Source organism: Centroberyx affinis, unplaced genomic scaffold (genome assembly GCF_046629955.1).
Source record: "Centroberyx affinis isolate AG114_WGS23_722 - 3 ecotype Tasmania unplaced genomic scaffold, CSIRO-AGI_Caff_v1 ptg004575l_1, whole genome shotgun sequence".
NCBI lineage: Eukaryota > Metazoa > Chordata > Actinopteri > Beryciformes > Berycidae > Centroberyx > Centroberyx affinis.
Window position 1 is genome coordinate 1 of NW_027282198.1, and position 15944 is coordinate 15944.

The following is a 15944-nucleotide window of genomic DNA, read 5'->3' on the forward strand; positions in this document are numbered from 1 at the left end:
CCTCCTCCTCTCCTTTCCTCTCCTCCCCTCCCCTCCCCTCCTTCCTGTCTTTCCTCCTTTCTTCCTTCCTTCCCCTCCCCAACCCCCCCATCTCACTTCTTCTTCTTCTTCTTCTTCTTCACCACCGATCTCATCCGTCTTTCTTCCTTTCTGTTTTGCTGCTTCTTCTCCAAACCCATTCCCCGCTTCCCCCCCTCCTTTCCGCCCCCTCTTCTCCTCCCTCTCCTCTTTCCTCCTCTTCTTCTTCTCCTCTCTTTTCCTCGGTGCAGGGTTGCAGCCGGTGTTCTGGAGCCGGGAGGACGTGGCCCAGTGGCTGCGCTGGGCGGAGCGGGAGTTCGCCCTGAGGCCGATCACCAGCGGATCCTTCCAGATGAACGGCAAGGCGCTGCTGCTGCTCACCAAGGAGGACTTCCGCTACCGCTCCCCCCACTCCGGTACACTCTTCCTCCTCATCCTCCTCCTCCTCCTCTTCCTCATTTTCGTCTCAGAATAAGTCGTGGAAGTTCCTGGAAATCCACACTCTCAAAAAGTTACCTTGATTGATTTATTTTACGTTTATTCTGTAACACTTTACAATAAGGGTCACTAAGTAAGCATTAACTAACCCTTAATTAAAAGTTAGCTAATGTGTAATTTACTAATGGTGTTCATGTTAACTAAGACAGTGGTTCTCAAACTTTTTCATGTCAAGGACCCCTAAACTGACACAAATTAGACCACGGACCCCCACTTGATAAGATTTTGTCCCAGGGTCCACCATCTGATAAGATTTTTGCTTTTAGATGTTTTATTACAGAAAGTGTATGAAACCCATCACCAAAATCTGTCATTGTGTTACTTATGGATGGACTTATAGTGAAAATAAATGATTCCCCTTTTTGCTGGGGACCCCCTGGAACCCCCTCAAGGACCCCTGGGGGTCCCCAGACCCCACTTTGAGAACCACTGAACTAAGGTATTAATTTATACATTATTTAATAGTTTATAAAGATGACTATTAGATAATGTAGAAATTAATATCTTAGCTAACATGAACACCATTAGTAAATGATTACCAGACACATAGTTTAACTGTTAATTAAGGGTTAGTTAATGCTTATTAAGCATTAACTAACCCTTAACTTAGTGACCCTTATTGTAAAGTGTTACCAGTTATTCTTCATGTTTTACTTCTACAAATCAAAACATATTCACATAAAAAAAACAAAAATTACATTGATTCTTCCATAGGCCTCCAAAAGCGAAGAAGACCCATTTCTATTTCTTACATCATTCTGTAGGATTACTGTGACAGTAGATGTGCTGTTCATATTTCAGCCACATATATGAAAGCTATTTATCCAAGAAACCACAAATTCCAGACGGGGGGGGAAGCTGGGGAATCGGATGAATTCTCTGTTGAAGAATTCGGGGGAATATCTGGGAATTTTGCAGTTGGATCACTTTACAGGATGTGTTGTCCAGCTCGTCTCACGTGTTTTCAGCCCGACTGGAGGGGAAACCAGACTGGGAAACAACGTTAACAAAACCAGTAAGGAAGAAGAGTTTTTGGGGTCTTGGAAAACGCTCCGACTTTATGTTATGGAAAGTCATGGAAAAGCCTTGGAATTTAACACCTGGACTGCAGTGGGAAACCTGAATAAGACATGTAACATTAGGAAGAAAAATCACAAAATGGCTTGATTGCACAAAATTAAACGGTAAAACGGACAGTGCTGAAACGATTAGTCGATTGACATAAACATAATAGATTCCAATTTTGATTTTCTATTAATAGCTTTTGTCATTTCTGAGTAAAAACACCAAACATTTGCTGGTTGCAGCTTCACAAACACTTAAGATTTGCTGCTTTTCTCTGTTTCATCTCATTATTAAATGAATCCTTTGTGTTTTTTTTTTGGCTGCTGGTCAGACTGAAGAATCACTTTGGACTCCGGGAACTGAGATGGGCATTTCTCATTATTTTTGACACTTTATAGACTAAATGACTGATCGATTAATCGAAAAAAATAATCGATAATGACAATAATCGTTAGGGTTGCAGCCCTAGTGGATGAGTCACAGTTGTAAAAAATACTTGATAAATGAACATCTGTGAGAAAGCAGTGACCACACCGACAGCACAATTTCATCTCCGGCGTCTCGGTTATCGGGGATGAGACTCTCCTCCTCTGTTGCGGCGGCTCTTTGTGATTCAAACGGATATGAAGAGTGTTTTTATTTATATACATACAAGCCTCGCCCGCCGCAGGGTCTGAATCGATGTGTTTACGGCAGCACCGCGCCCTGTACAGTGATAATCAATAAGCTGAGCGGAGCGTCAGGCAGCTGCTGCGGTGAGGCTGCTGCCTTTTGTCGTCTGGTAGAGGAAGTAGGAGACGGTTGATCAGGAAGTGCAAACCGACCTCAACTGTCGCCCCGGCAACACCAGGGGCCAGACGCACGGGGAGCGAGCGCACGCATTAAAAAATAATACGCAAAGCATTTTCCACACGGCATACAGGCAGAGGGATGGATTTGCATTTTAGAATAAAAACAGATCTGATGTGTGCATGTATATGAAATACTTTGCATTATTATACCCCCCTTCTTCCTTTTTTTTTTTAATATATTTATTTATTTTGCCTTTATTATTGTTGTACTTTACCGTGTTTCTGTCAATAAGTAATACCTAGGATGATCTTAATATGTTACCGATATCTTTTACCATGGACTGTGTACTACAGTTATACATTTACTACTTAATTAACCCAGCTTAATTATGTAAATGTTTTACTATAGATGTTTTATAGATAATAGGCCAAACAATGTTATACTGTTGATAGCTTGACACTCACATACACAAAACTTGTACATCTACTTATATTTATTTATTTTTTATTTTTATTTTGAAGAAGCCTGAGAGGGGGAATGGGGAATTGGTCATAAAAAAACTATAAATACTGTTCACCGCACATGTTCAGTCAGTGTCTTCTGGTGCGGTTTGGGATAATAATGGGATAATAATGAGTGAATGGGATTATGAAATATAAAGATAAGGCAGTGACATAAATCCTGCTCAGGTCTGGAAACGTCTGGGAAATATATTTGGTCATTTCCAGGTCTGGAAAACTGTGGGAATCGGACAAAAACTCTGGAAAAATGATGCAGCAGAGGTTGTTCTGTATCGATTCACATGATATTTCCCACATTACCTCCAGTCATAGATCCTCAGGTTATGATTTCACATTCGTATTTGTTTTGAAGAATAATCCGCAGTTGTAGAGCGATGCTTCAGTTTCAACACCGAGCAAAATCTTCAAATCCAGACAAGAAAATGGCAAAAATCTGGAATTTTTACAATGAAAAATGAGGATTTGAATGTGTATTTTAACTGTAGAACCCAGTCATAAGCATCACACATCTTTCTATTAGTTGTTTTCAGTTGTTTTGTGATGTGACAGCTGATCCGTCACATTAGAAATATGTTGCATGACGGCTTCATGCATCACAGGTTGATCTGCAGCTCAGGTTCTTGATCTGTTTTTAATCTAAAAGTGAAATATCAGTCGGCAGGGGGTAAAGCTGATGCTGATTAATTACATTTCAATAACTGTTGTGATCGCTCCGCCTGCTGCCTGCTGCCTGGGGCCAGTTGTATAAAGATAGACCTGGTCTTAGACTTAAATGTGACCTTAAGTCAAACTTGCTATAGACACTTACAGTATATCTACCTGTTCCTACTACTTCTTGATTGTTGTAGATCTCTATGTTGATGTGTTGTTTCTGTCTCATTCTCTTCTTCAGGCTCTTTCCAAAAACCAAAGATGCACAATCTTTTATGAAACGGCTTCAGTATTTAAACTTCACACGCTGACAGTTAGGCCGACTTGTTGCCATAGCAACAAAATTCTTAACTCAAGATTAGCCAGGGGGAAGGTGGCTATCTTTCCTACCTCAAAATAAGTCAGTCTTAATATTTAGGTAGCAGACAGTCTTAATTAGCCGAGTCCAACCTGAGAATCTAAGACCAGGATCCAGTTGCATAAAGCTAGTTTAAGACTAGTCCAAGCCTTACACTGGTCTTAGATTCTCAGGTTGGACTAGACCAGTGATTCTCAACCTTTTTCATATCAAGGACGCCTAGTTGAGTCCACATTAGGGCCGTGGACCCCTTTTTGATGAGATTTTGTCTCTCGGACCCAAATCTGAGAATATTTTTACTGTTAGATATGATTTTGTCCAGAATTCCATGACTGTCTGTATTGTAGGTAGAGAGATAACAGAGACACTATGATCAGAACAGTCATTCTTCTACATTCTCTAACTTCTTGTAAATGAAATGCTGAAGGGTAACAATTCATCAATTTGCTGGGGACCCCCTGGAACTCCCTCAAGGACCCCTGGTGGTCCCCGGACCCCACGTTGAGAACCACTGGACTAGACTAATTAAGACTGTCTGTTACTTAAATATTACGACTGACTTATTTTGAGGTAGGAAAGTTAGCCACCTTCCCCCTGGCTAATCTTGAGTTAAGAACTTTGTTGCTATGGCAACAAGTCGGCCTAACTGTCAGCGTGGGAAGTTTAAATACTGAAGCTGTTTCATAAAACATGGCAAATCTTTGGTTTTTGGAAAGAGCCTGAAGAAGAGAGAGAGTCTTTAGAGACAGAAACATTAGAGATCTACAACAACCCAGAAGTAGTATAAACAGGTAAATATACTGTAAGTGTCTATATCAAGTTTGACTTAAGGTCACATTTAAGTCTAAGACCAGGTCTATCTTTATGCAGCTGGCCCAGCTCTGTTTGGGTCTGTGTTGCTGTCAGCCGCCTCGGCCTCGGAGACGACGTCATTTTAGGGAACCGAGCAGATTTCCTGGCTCTCGCTGTGTGCGTTTCGTCTTTTGGGAATTATTAGGGTTTTGTTTCCATCACTTTTTGCCGTGTGACATATTTTCCTTTGTAGCAGTTTGCTTTGAAATAACAACAGGCCATGTCTCTCTTTATTCCTTGGGATCTCTTTTGACCTCAAGTTGCTTGTTTAGGCCTGAATGAGCTGAATGAGACTCATTTAATGCCAAAAAAGGTGTTTCATTATCCGTTTATGGCTAACTGACGAGGCGTGGAGGCTTGTTTGTGTTCGTTCGGTTTCCAGGTGATTGTGATTCCTAACGATAAACATGTATCGTGAACATAGAAGTTTTTTTTTTTTAAATCTTTTTAATATAGAATCTGAGTCAGGTTTAATGCATCAGGAGTTGGGAATTTTCCCCACAGCAAAACTTGAAGCTACAGGACAAGAAAGTGAGAACCGAAAGGGGTGTGTTTGTGTCTGTGTGTGTGCATGAGAGTGTGTGTGTGTGTGTGTGTGTGTGTGTGTGTGTGTGTGTGTGTGTGTGTGTGTGTGTGTGTGTGTGTGTGTGTGCACCATCACTTCCTTCATGAGAATCATTTCCTCGTTGCTGTGATGGTGAAGCCTTTAAGAAAACATTTTAAAGATAATGTGTGATGAGTGTGTGTTGCAGTCAGTCAGGATCACTTAACCGTGAAGTTACTGGTTAACGGAGCGAGTGTTTTCCCCCTCCAGGTCCCGTGAAGCGGCGGCTTGTCGGTGTGAAAGTAAAACAAACAGCTGTTAATCATACGAGTAAACGTCCCGCTCAGGGCTTGGTGCCTGGAGGCTGCTGTATGAGGACTTAAAGGAGAACTGCGGCGTCATGTAGAGTTACAGACACATTCACTTCTGTCTGCGTCTGCGAGTTTACATTTAGATTTTTTTTACTTTTACTTGTTTTAAAATCCAAATTTTACAGTGTCAAACTGAGCTTGAACTGAGCTGCTGTCCTGCTAAGTGAAAAGACATGGATGGGACAGTTAAGTGTTTTTTAGGGATTACCGTATTTCCTCTAATATTGGCCCGGGCCTTTATTTACCTCAACTGCAGAGGGTACCAGGCCTTTATTGGAAGCTTATATTAGAGTCAGGCCTTTATTTCTAATTCCCTCTGTTTGAGTATTTTAGTACGAAGCCTCCTTGTTTTCTGATCTGCTTCTGTTGGGGTTTGTTAGGTAGCCGTTTTTTTGTTACTGCGACGCATTACCGTTAATTACGGTAATCGACGACGGCACGCTCCAGAGACTTCCGCCGGCCGAGCCGTCTTGTGGCATACTGCCATCTTGTGGCACTTGTACGTTACTACAAACTACAGTTACATTATATAACAGGCACCAGGAGTTTACCGGTATCCACCGTTGATTTTTCCTTTGTTTTTTTCCCCGGCCTGTATTTGGGGCCGGCCTTTATTTGTTCGTGTCGACCGCGGCCCCGGACATTATCAGAGACCCGGCTTTTAATTGACTACCGGCCACTATTAGAGGAAATACGGTAGTTCCTATTTCCTACAGTTTCACAAGCGCTCCATCCAAATTGTATGGATTTGCACTTTGTAATGACATTTTTAAATTGTTGTTTTACGATCGCTGGAAAGATTTGTGTCTCAGAAATAAACATAATACAGTCAGGATTTGTTGTTGTTGAACTTTAATTTATTACATCGCATTGTGGTTTTATTGAATTCTGAATGTCATATCGCGTATCGGATCGTATTCCGAGAGTATCGTCCCATCACTATCCGTATATACACTACTAGTCAAAAGTTTGGACACACCACATTTTTCTTTATTTTTACTATTTTTCACATGTTAGAATAACAGTAAAGACTCAAAACTATGAAATAACACAAATGGAATTATGCAGCGACCAAAAAAAAGTGTTAAACAAATCCAAACTATCTTATATTTTAGATTCTTTGCCTTGATGGAAAGGCAAAGGCTTTGGAAAGAAATTCATGAATAGGATCAACTTCACTATTTATATTTGTCTAAGAAACTCATTTCAAGCCTTTAAGCAGAAGACTTTAGATCAAAATGTCTTTAAGAGAATGAAGAACACAGAACATTCAGTCAGGTTGGTCCAGACTATTGACTGGTTGTGTGTATATTCAGTATATATATATATATTCTGTAAATATTCTGTAAATGTTCAGTGTATCTTCCAGTTTTTCCCTGCTGCCTGGGAAGCAGAGAGCCGTTCATGTCTTTGTAGGTTGAACCTGACTCCTAACCTAATTTCCCTTTTTTTCTGCCGGGGGTTAAATGCTACTGGGAGCCGTGCGGTGACCTCTGACCTCTGTGTCTGTGCAGGGGACGTCCTGTACGAGCTGCTGCAGCACATCCTGAAGCAGAGGAAGCCCCACGTCTCGTATCCCTCCGCCTACTTCCCCGGGAACTCCTTCCACTCGCTGCCGGAGAGCGCGCTGCAGCACCTCAAACTTGAAGGTCAGTCTGGGGAGAAAAACACAAAGTACAATAATGAGGTGAATCCAGGTAAAAGCCATTATCCCTTATCGATTTCCCTATCAAATCTATACCGATCACAAAGGAGGAGATGGAGAGAAAGAGACGAGAGATTTTTTATATAAATTTCTTAGAAGTCTTAGATGTTTATTTGTTTTCTGTAATAGTGTGTCAGGAGACTGCTGTTTATTGTAAATTTTTGATATTCAGAAACTTTTCATTTCATTAGTTTTGAAAGCATCTTTGCTTCATGGATTTCTTTGACATATGCCTAAGACTTTTGCACAGTACTGTATATTTTCAGGATTCATCAGGCAATGATGGAGAGACAGTTTCATTAATAAGTCAAGTTGTTGAGGAAGATTTCATATAATTTTTAGGGGAGATTTTGTTCTTGCAGTTAATTTAATTTAACGTGTTTGACCCAAACTGATTTAAAGTTGTAATCCTCGAGATTGTTGTTGGTTGTTTTTCTTTAGTCTCCATCTTTGGCGCTAAACTGAGAGATCGCCTGTCAATCAAACAGTGATGTATTTCACTTCTTGTGAAATAGATCAGACCGAGGCAATTGAACACAGATTAGTATAGACAGGCCAAAATCACAATGAATTCAATTACAAATTTGTTTTAAAACAATTTCTTTGATTCCAGAGTTTGGAGTTGAGTTCGCAGATGATTCTGTTTACTAGTAGAATCGATTCTCAGGATCGGCGTGGTGGAATCCAGAATCGACTCTTTGCAGATTATCTCTTTAAGATAATCTTTTTGTTTGTTGCGAAAGACATTAAAGGGCAGAGTACACTTCTTGTCAATAAATCAAGCAGGGCTCGTCTCTTTGTAGCTTCAACAGTAGAAACATTCCTCACTTGGCATCCGTCTCATCAGGGAAGTAACCTTGACGCTCGGTGAAAATACCCGAGACCGTTTTCTGGCTCTGATCTGGAGAAACATGACACAGCGAGAATCGAGCGTGGCCGAGCGGCGAGCTGCACACTCCACATGTCACATGTTGACAGTTGAACCTGTTCCACAAGGAAACGCTGCTTTATTTAAACAAGCGGCGTGACAGGACGGCCTTATCTGCCCCGGGGTTTACTGCAGGGGAAGTGATCGGCCGGCCGATAACGACTCGTACTGCTGCCTGTCTTCCTTGTTTTGAGAGACAGTTTATAGACGGGAATTAGAAAACGTGTTTGGTTTTTTTTTTTTTTACAATCCACCTGCTGTGAATGAAGGAAGCAGGCCGAGTCAAAAAGTAGGAACTGACACTTAAAAGTAGAAAAGTGTCAAGATATGAATGAAGAGAAGACTTGAGACTTGACTTGACTTGGGTTCTGGTGACTTGGGACTTGACTCTCTGACTTGAGATCTTGTGTTTGTGTAAATGAATTTAAATTCTGTTTTATGAATTTGTATGGAATGATTGAATTTATTGAAGTTGAAACTGATTATAGAAATCAAACTCATGATGTTCTTACCAAGTTTTTATCCTATTAAAACCATATTGCATTGAAAAGTCCTAGATATTTAGTTTTCTTTAAGAATTAAATTGGTTCTGGACTCTTGATTTGTTCTGACTTGACTTGCTGTTCTACATTTAGACTTGAGACTTGACTTTAATGACATCGACTTGACTTGGTAATCTACATTTAGACTTGGGACTTGACTTGAGACTTGTGCCTAAAGACTTGAGACTGACTTGGCACTCAAGCAAAGTTGACTCCTCTGCAGTGTACCATTAGGTTTAAGATGCTTCTTCCAAACCCAAACAAAGACATCTGCCTCAGACTCTTCTCAGATTACATGATCAGAATGAGCAGATTTTCTATTGGACTTCAGTGACACCTAGTGGTTTTTCCTGTGTGTTAAAGGTCCACAGATCCAGGGAGTTTACAGTAATGAGCAGTGTAGAATTTACTGGCAGTGAGGACAAATCACAGCACAGTTAGGTGAATAACAGCAATGGTACTTGGAAAAATATTTAATATGCAAATTTTTGCCTTGAGTCAGCAAAGTATTTCAGGTCCTGCCCTCTTCCTCCACAGTTCACTCATCACTTAATTCCTGTTTCTCATTGTTCCATTATTTTTTTTAAAATTCATTTTGTGTATTCTGCTTTTATTTTGACTGTCAAAGCACTTTGTAAACTCTATTTTTAAAGGTGCTGTATAAATAAAGTTATTATTATTATTTAAAGATTATTTTATTTTTTATTTTTTGCCGTCTCTGCTCCATTGGATAGTTGACATAAGAGAGAGATGTGACAAAGGTCCATTTGCCAACTGATCCAGCAGGACGTCCCACTCGTCCCTCATCTTGTGCTGTCTGACGAACTCTGTGGGGTAATGTCCAAAAAAATAAAACCAAAATCTACTGGACCTAAAAACTGAGGAAACCTCTGAGTGGCAAAATGTCTTCAGCTCATCCGGTGGATTTTGTTTGTATTTTTTTGGACATTTTACTACCTGGATGCCTGACAGACAGATCTGTACCGCTAGCTCGTCACATAGAAGCTGCAGCAGAGCGGCTAACAGTCTGATGTCCAGGAGTTTCATCTCCTCCAGGTGGAACCGGTGTGGAAAAGCAACACCAGTGTTCACCGTGTCCAAAACCGGTGTTGCCAGCTGCATGTTTGCTTGTTATTGTTGTTGTGACTTCCTGCTCTGCGGCCGCTAGCCGCACCTTGATAGCCACAGTCAGCTCACCACTGGCCCCGCCCACAAGGCACACCCACAGGAAATGGTTTTATGTCCCACAATGTCCAAAACATCATTTGAAAAGCCAATTTAGGCAAACAGGGGGATTTGGGCCTGAACACACTCTTGATAATGTAGAAAATATCCTATTTATTTATTGTTTCAATGTATAAAAAGTTGTATATTTCAGATATATATGTATAACATGGCGTATGTTTGTCCTGTCAGAAACGGTACGGCGGGCCCCACGTGGTACGGAGTCCCTCCCCCAGCACCCGCCAACCATCGAGCTGCGGCACCGCTCCCGCTCGCCCCACCACCCGGCCCCCCGCCGCTCCCCTCCAGAGCCCAACCACCCCCGGCCGGGCAACGAGGACCCGCTGCAGGCGTCCTCCCAGCTGCCCGACTCCAACCACCACCTGCCGGACGACATGTACCCTCTGTCCGTGTCTCCGGCCGCCCCGAACGGCCACTGCGCCGCGGCGCGAGAGGCGCCGTGCCCCGGCAGCCCCGGGGGCCAGGAGCCCGTCCCGCCGCGCGTCATCCAGCTCATGCCCAGCGCCATCATGCACCCTCTGCTGCTCAGCCCCGGCCGGAGCGGCGGGGGGGCCGCCGGGGACTTCAGGCACGGCCGGGGGGCGCCGCCGGCCCAGCCGTCGCTGGAGAACGGGCGCGAGGGGAAAGTCCACCCGCACCATCAGCTGGCGCTGCAGCAGCAACACCTGCTGCAGCAGGAGGAGGCGCTCTACAGGAACCACGTCATCATGCCTGTCTCTCCTCCAGAGGAGCAGACCATGCCCATCGGGCGGATAGCAGGTGAGCTTTAGTCCTGATGAGGTTAAAGGTTAGATCAGACTAGCTGCTGTGCTAGTCTGATCTTCAGCCATCTGGTTCCACTCCATTATTCAGCTGAGATTTCCTCCTCGTTAGCCGTTTTCTGTGTGGGGGGGTTGATTTTTCCCGAACCAATCACTAGTGACCGATATATCTGAACCAATCACTAGTGACTGACACATTTGAACCAATCACTATAGTGACCGACGTATCTGAACCGATCACTATAGTGACCAACGTATCTGAATCAATCACTAGAGACCGACGTATCTGAACCGATCACTAGTGACGACGTATCTGAATTGATCTCTAGTGACCGACGTATCTGAGCCGATCACTAGTGACCGACGTATCTGAACCGATCACTATAGTGACTGACATATCTGAATTGATCACTATAGTGACTGACGTATCTGAATTGATCACTATAGTGACTGACGTATCTGAACCGATCACTAGTGACCGACGTATCTGAACCGATCACTATAGTGACTGACGTATCTGAACCAATCACTAGTGACTGACGTATCTGAATTGATCACTATAGTGACTGATGTATCCGATTTCCTGTCTCACAGACTGCAGGCTGCTGTGGGATTACGTCTACCAGCTCCTGTCAGACAGCCGGTACGAGAACTACATCCGCTGGGAGGATCCAGAGAGCAAAGTCTTCCGCATCATGGACCCCAACGGCCTGGCCAGGCTCTGGGGCAACCACAAGGTAAACACACTCTTCCTGCTGGGACGCCATGTTGGGGAAACCGTCCTTCAACAAGTCCTTAGATACGTGATCTGAGGTTCAGGATCCAATACAACCAGGATACAATGTGATCAATAAAAGTTCAGTGACAACAAAGTCTGACTGTGCAGAATTCTGTTTATTTCTGAGACTCAAATCTTTCCAGCGATGCCATTGGCTGCTAGAATGTAAACAACAATTTAAAAACGTCATTACAAAGTGACAATAATATAATTTGGATGGAGAGCTTGTGAAACTGTGATGGTCAAGAGTCTCATTAGTGATTACTACAGCAGAATAACATGGAGCTGATATCACCATTCATGTTCCTGACAGCAGAATAACATGGAGCTGATATCACCATTCATGTTCCTGACAGCAGAATAACATGGAGCTGATATCACCATTCATGTTCCTGACACAACATACGGATTGGCACATTTTTGTATTGAGATATATTGAATTTCGATGTTTCGTCTCATCACTAGCTATTAAGAATATAAGACAAGAAATCTTTTGTCCCAAGTGTGATTAAGGTCCGAAATGAAACTAGGTAATGTAGGTTGGCAGATACAGGTGGCTGCTCCTGAGACTTTTATTGCAGTTTTGCTCACTATTTTTATTTATTTATTTACTGTATTTATTTTCTGCTTGATGCATGTATTGTTGTATGTATAATTTTTTATGTCATGTCTTTTTTACGGTGAAGCCAAAGGCAAATTTCCACATTGTGGACAATAAAGATTTGTATTTGTATTCGAGAAAAGAGAATTTTCCCTTTGGAGGTCAATAAAGCATCATATTATTATTATTATTATTAATGACACTCTTGTTCTATTCCCTCTCACAGAACAGGACCAATATGACGTACGAGAAGATGTCGCGAGCACTGAGACACTACTACAAACTGAACATTATCAGGAAAGAGCCGGGACAAAGACTCCTGTTCAGGTACATCAGCTAAAAATCCCCCTGAAGCCCTGAAACACTGGTAAAAAAATATCAGCTACTGATGTTCTGCTCAGCAGCTCCAGTGGAGTCTGATATGAGAAAATGTTTCAGGATGTAAAACCTCAGCGGTAAACGTCAGGTTTTGGTGTCAGTCCCTCAGGATCAAAGAGCGAGGGCTTCTTTCTAGAGCCGCCATTTTGCACCAAGAGACGTTCAACAGTCATACAGGGAGAGATCCATCAGAGAAGAGGAGAGAGACCAGTTTCTCCACCACAGGAGCAGGAGAGAGACCAGAATGCACTGCAGCAGAGAGACAGGTTGAGGTTGAGGAAGGGAAGCAGCTGCGATCAGAGACTCGTAAAACCCACAACTGAATGATCGCACTTTCAAGATGTTCAGTTGCACAAATGCTGACCTTTTAATTGAAAACAATACATTAACGGCTCTTTTCTGGAGCTTGTTGAAAGGCATTCTGGGAAATGTAGTAAATCACTAACTGCAGTAGAAGTAGACGAGGCAGGTTGAGGGAAAGTGGGTTCACCAGAATAAATTACGACACTTCATCACTAAATAACTCCTGGAATTAATTGAACATCACAAACTGATGAAATATAACTGTAAGAGTTTCTGAAAGTGGATTTTTCCTTTAAAGAACTTTTTCAAGAAACACTTTTGCTCTCAGTTATAGGCAGAGATAGGGACTCGAGTCACATGATTTGGACTCCAGTCAGACTCAAGTCACACTTTTAATAGCTTGAGACTTGACTTGATGCATGAAGAGCAGACTTGAGACTGGACTTGGGTTCTGGTGACTTGGGACTTGACTCTGACTTGTACTCTGATGACTTGAAAAGGTTTCTAAAGTCTTGACTTGAGATCTTGTGTTTGTGTAAATGACTCAGATTGAAAGTGATGAGATTTGTTCCAGCAGACGACTGAATTTAAATTCTGTTTTCTGAATTTGTATGGAATGATTGAATTTATTGAAGTTGAAACTGATTCTAGAAATCAAACTCATGATGCTCTTACCAAGTTTTTATCCTATTAAAACCATATTGCATTGAAAAGTCCTAGATTTAGTTTTCTTTAAGATATTAAATTGATACTGGACTCTTGATTTATTCTGACTTGACTTGCTGTTCTACATTTAGACTTGAGACTTGATGTTAATGACTTGCACTTGACTTGGTAATCTACATTTAGACTTGGGACTTGACTTGAGACTTGTGCCTCAAGACTTGAGACTGACTCGGGACTCGAGCAAAGCTGACTCGGTCACACCTCTGGTTCTAGGACTCGCACTCATGACCGAACCGCTTCCCTTGTCTGTTCCAGGTTCATGAAAACCCCCGACGAGATCATGAACGGACAGACGGACCGGCTGGAGCACCTGGAGTCCGACACAGACGAACAAATCTACATCAAAGAGGAGTGCTGAGGAACTCTGGGAAAAAAAAAAAACGAGTCCGACCCGCGACCGACTACTACAGCCGCCGATGCCTTCAGACGCAGCTTGAACAATCGTCGTGAAAACCGGAGCGCATGGACGATTCGCTCAGTCCGACCCAAACAGAGACGCTCCCGCTCTCTCCAGATTGCCTTTAAGACTTTATTAAGACTTTATTTTCCTCAAAAAAAACAAAACTGCATCAACTGTTTCTATCTCCTGACGGATGGAGCTTAAAGGAGAAGTTGGGAGGTAGAACTCTTTCGAGGCGTTTGGTAACACATTCCCTTTCTCCCTTTTTTTTTTTTTTTTTTTTTTTTTGAATGAACTGCAAAAGCCAATCACTTTGTGCTTATGTCACTTTTTTGATGATTGTTTTTTCTTCTCCCCACATGCATTATATACTATGGGATTTCGCCAATTGTGAAAGTAAGAGTTGGGGTGTGTGTGGCAGGAATGTTTTCACCATGGAATAAACCTTTTTGATCAAATTGTACGCTCTTGTGTAGTGCAGAGTTGCTTCATTAAAAAGTATATTCTTGAAATATTACAGTATATTACATGAAAGAAACAATTTAACATGTTTGTTTTAGAGTTTTTTTACTCTTTTACTCCCAGATGTTAAATGTTTCATGTCACTTCTGGGTGGAAAATGTTTGCTGAAATACAAAAAAGATCCACATGATGGCAATACTGGACTAGTTTTGGAGGAAGAGGACCAGCAGCAGAAGCTCTCCAGTTCCACAGTTCAACACCCAAGTCATTACAGCGTGATTTATATGTATAAAAAATAAGATTATAATTCATAAGGAATAAGAATAACTGATGGGAAATGAGACGAAGCTGCACACTTTGTGAATTCAAGCTTTTGATGCTTCTCTGGATCTGTTTGAATGCAAGATGGTCAGTGTTTAGCTCAGTTACACGAAAGTAATCCATTACTAATTACTCGTTACTCATTTCAGTGTTACTGTAGCTACGTATTGCGCCCTGGCAGCAGTATTTCGTTACACTACTTTACATCGTTACATCCCCAAAATTAGAGATTGCGTCTTTTATTATCTTAGAAAATCAGAGTTTAATCAATTTAATCCCTGTGAATGATGAAGGAAAGCAAACAGCGCTGATGTTCGATGTTTCTGTCATCCTTCAGCTTGATCAATTCATAGTAATGTCGGACCATTTCCAATATCTGCCAATTCTCATCTAATTGATAATGGGAAAATCACATCTGGTATTTAAATGGGTTTGATAACAGAAGTAACGGCTCATTGCTTTTGGATCAGCCGTTTTATAACATTACTGACACTGAAATCCGAATTGGTTCCGCTCTCACTCGTCACCGGGGAAAGTAATCGGGTTACTGTAACGCGTTACCGCCCAGCAGCTTGCTGAGCGCGCGCTGCGCTCTGCGCTCCGGAGTCTCCATAAGTTAGTGCGCACCGAGCGGAGCGGTTAGACCGGGAAGGGACGCAGCGGAGCGAAGACTGGAGGCAGAATCTGCGGGTCGGGACCGGTTCACTTTGAGAAATTAACGCTGTAGATGTTTCATAAAACTGTGTGATCTTCCATGTGACTGATCACCGAGGCGCTCCGTCAGGACGAGAAAAAAAGCTATTTTATCCCACCGACCCTGGACTATACCGGGATAAAGGCAGGAGGTTTGGATAGAGGGGGATCTCAGCTGAGCGGCGGAGGAAATGTCCATGCCGACGGTTCAGAAGACGAGTCACCGTGTCTGAGACCAGAAGGAGGGCTTCGTTTCTCGGAAAGCCGCCGCTCCCGTTTCCCCACCAAACTGCAGGACGCAAATGTCTCCGGACCGCAGGCTCACAGCTGGATTGTAGCAGCAGCCTTCCGATGGTTTAACAGGGCGTGAGGTGCGGAGAGGGAGTGGGACGAAGACAGGTAAGACTCATGTTCTGCCGAGGAGTTTCCCC

The 15944-nt window shown here is 42.5% G+C and overlaps 1 protein-coding gene across 1 annotated transcript; it reads left to right on the top strand.

Moving 5' to 3' along the window:
- Positions 1 to 275: 275 nt before the first annotated feature.
- LOC139665419 (transcription factor ETV6-like) lies at positions 276 to 14550 on the top strand. Its single transcript, XM_071544425.1, has 6 exons — positions 276 to 434; positions 7185 to 7319; positions 10262 to 10849; positions 11446 to 11588; positions 12457 to 12557; positions 13893 to 14550. The coding sequence occupies exons 1-6, from the start codon at positions 371 to 373 to the stop codon at positions 13993 to 13995; spliced, it is 1134 nt and encodes a 377-aa protein (XP_071400526.1). The 5' UTR covers positions 276 to 370; the 3' UTR covers positions 13996 to 14550.
- Positions 14551 to 15944: the final 1394 nt, after the last annotated feature.

Bases quoted from the DNA above. Each gene is read 5' to 3' on its own strand.
- LOC139665419 (XM_071544425.1), top strand. From the start codon at position 371: ATGAACGGCAAGGCGCTGCTGCTGCTCACCAAGGAGGACTTCCGCTAC. The intron at 435-7,184 runs GTACACTCTTCC...GTGTCTGTGCAG, and splicing joins CTACCGCTCCCCCCACTCCG to GGGACGTCCTGTACGAGCTG. The intron at 11,589-12,456 runs GTAAACACACTC...TCCCTCTCACAG, and splicing joins GGCTCTGGGGCAACCACAAG to AACAGGACCAATATGACGTA.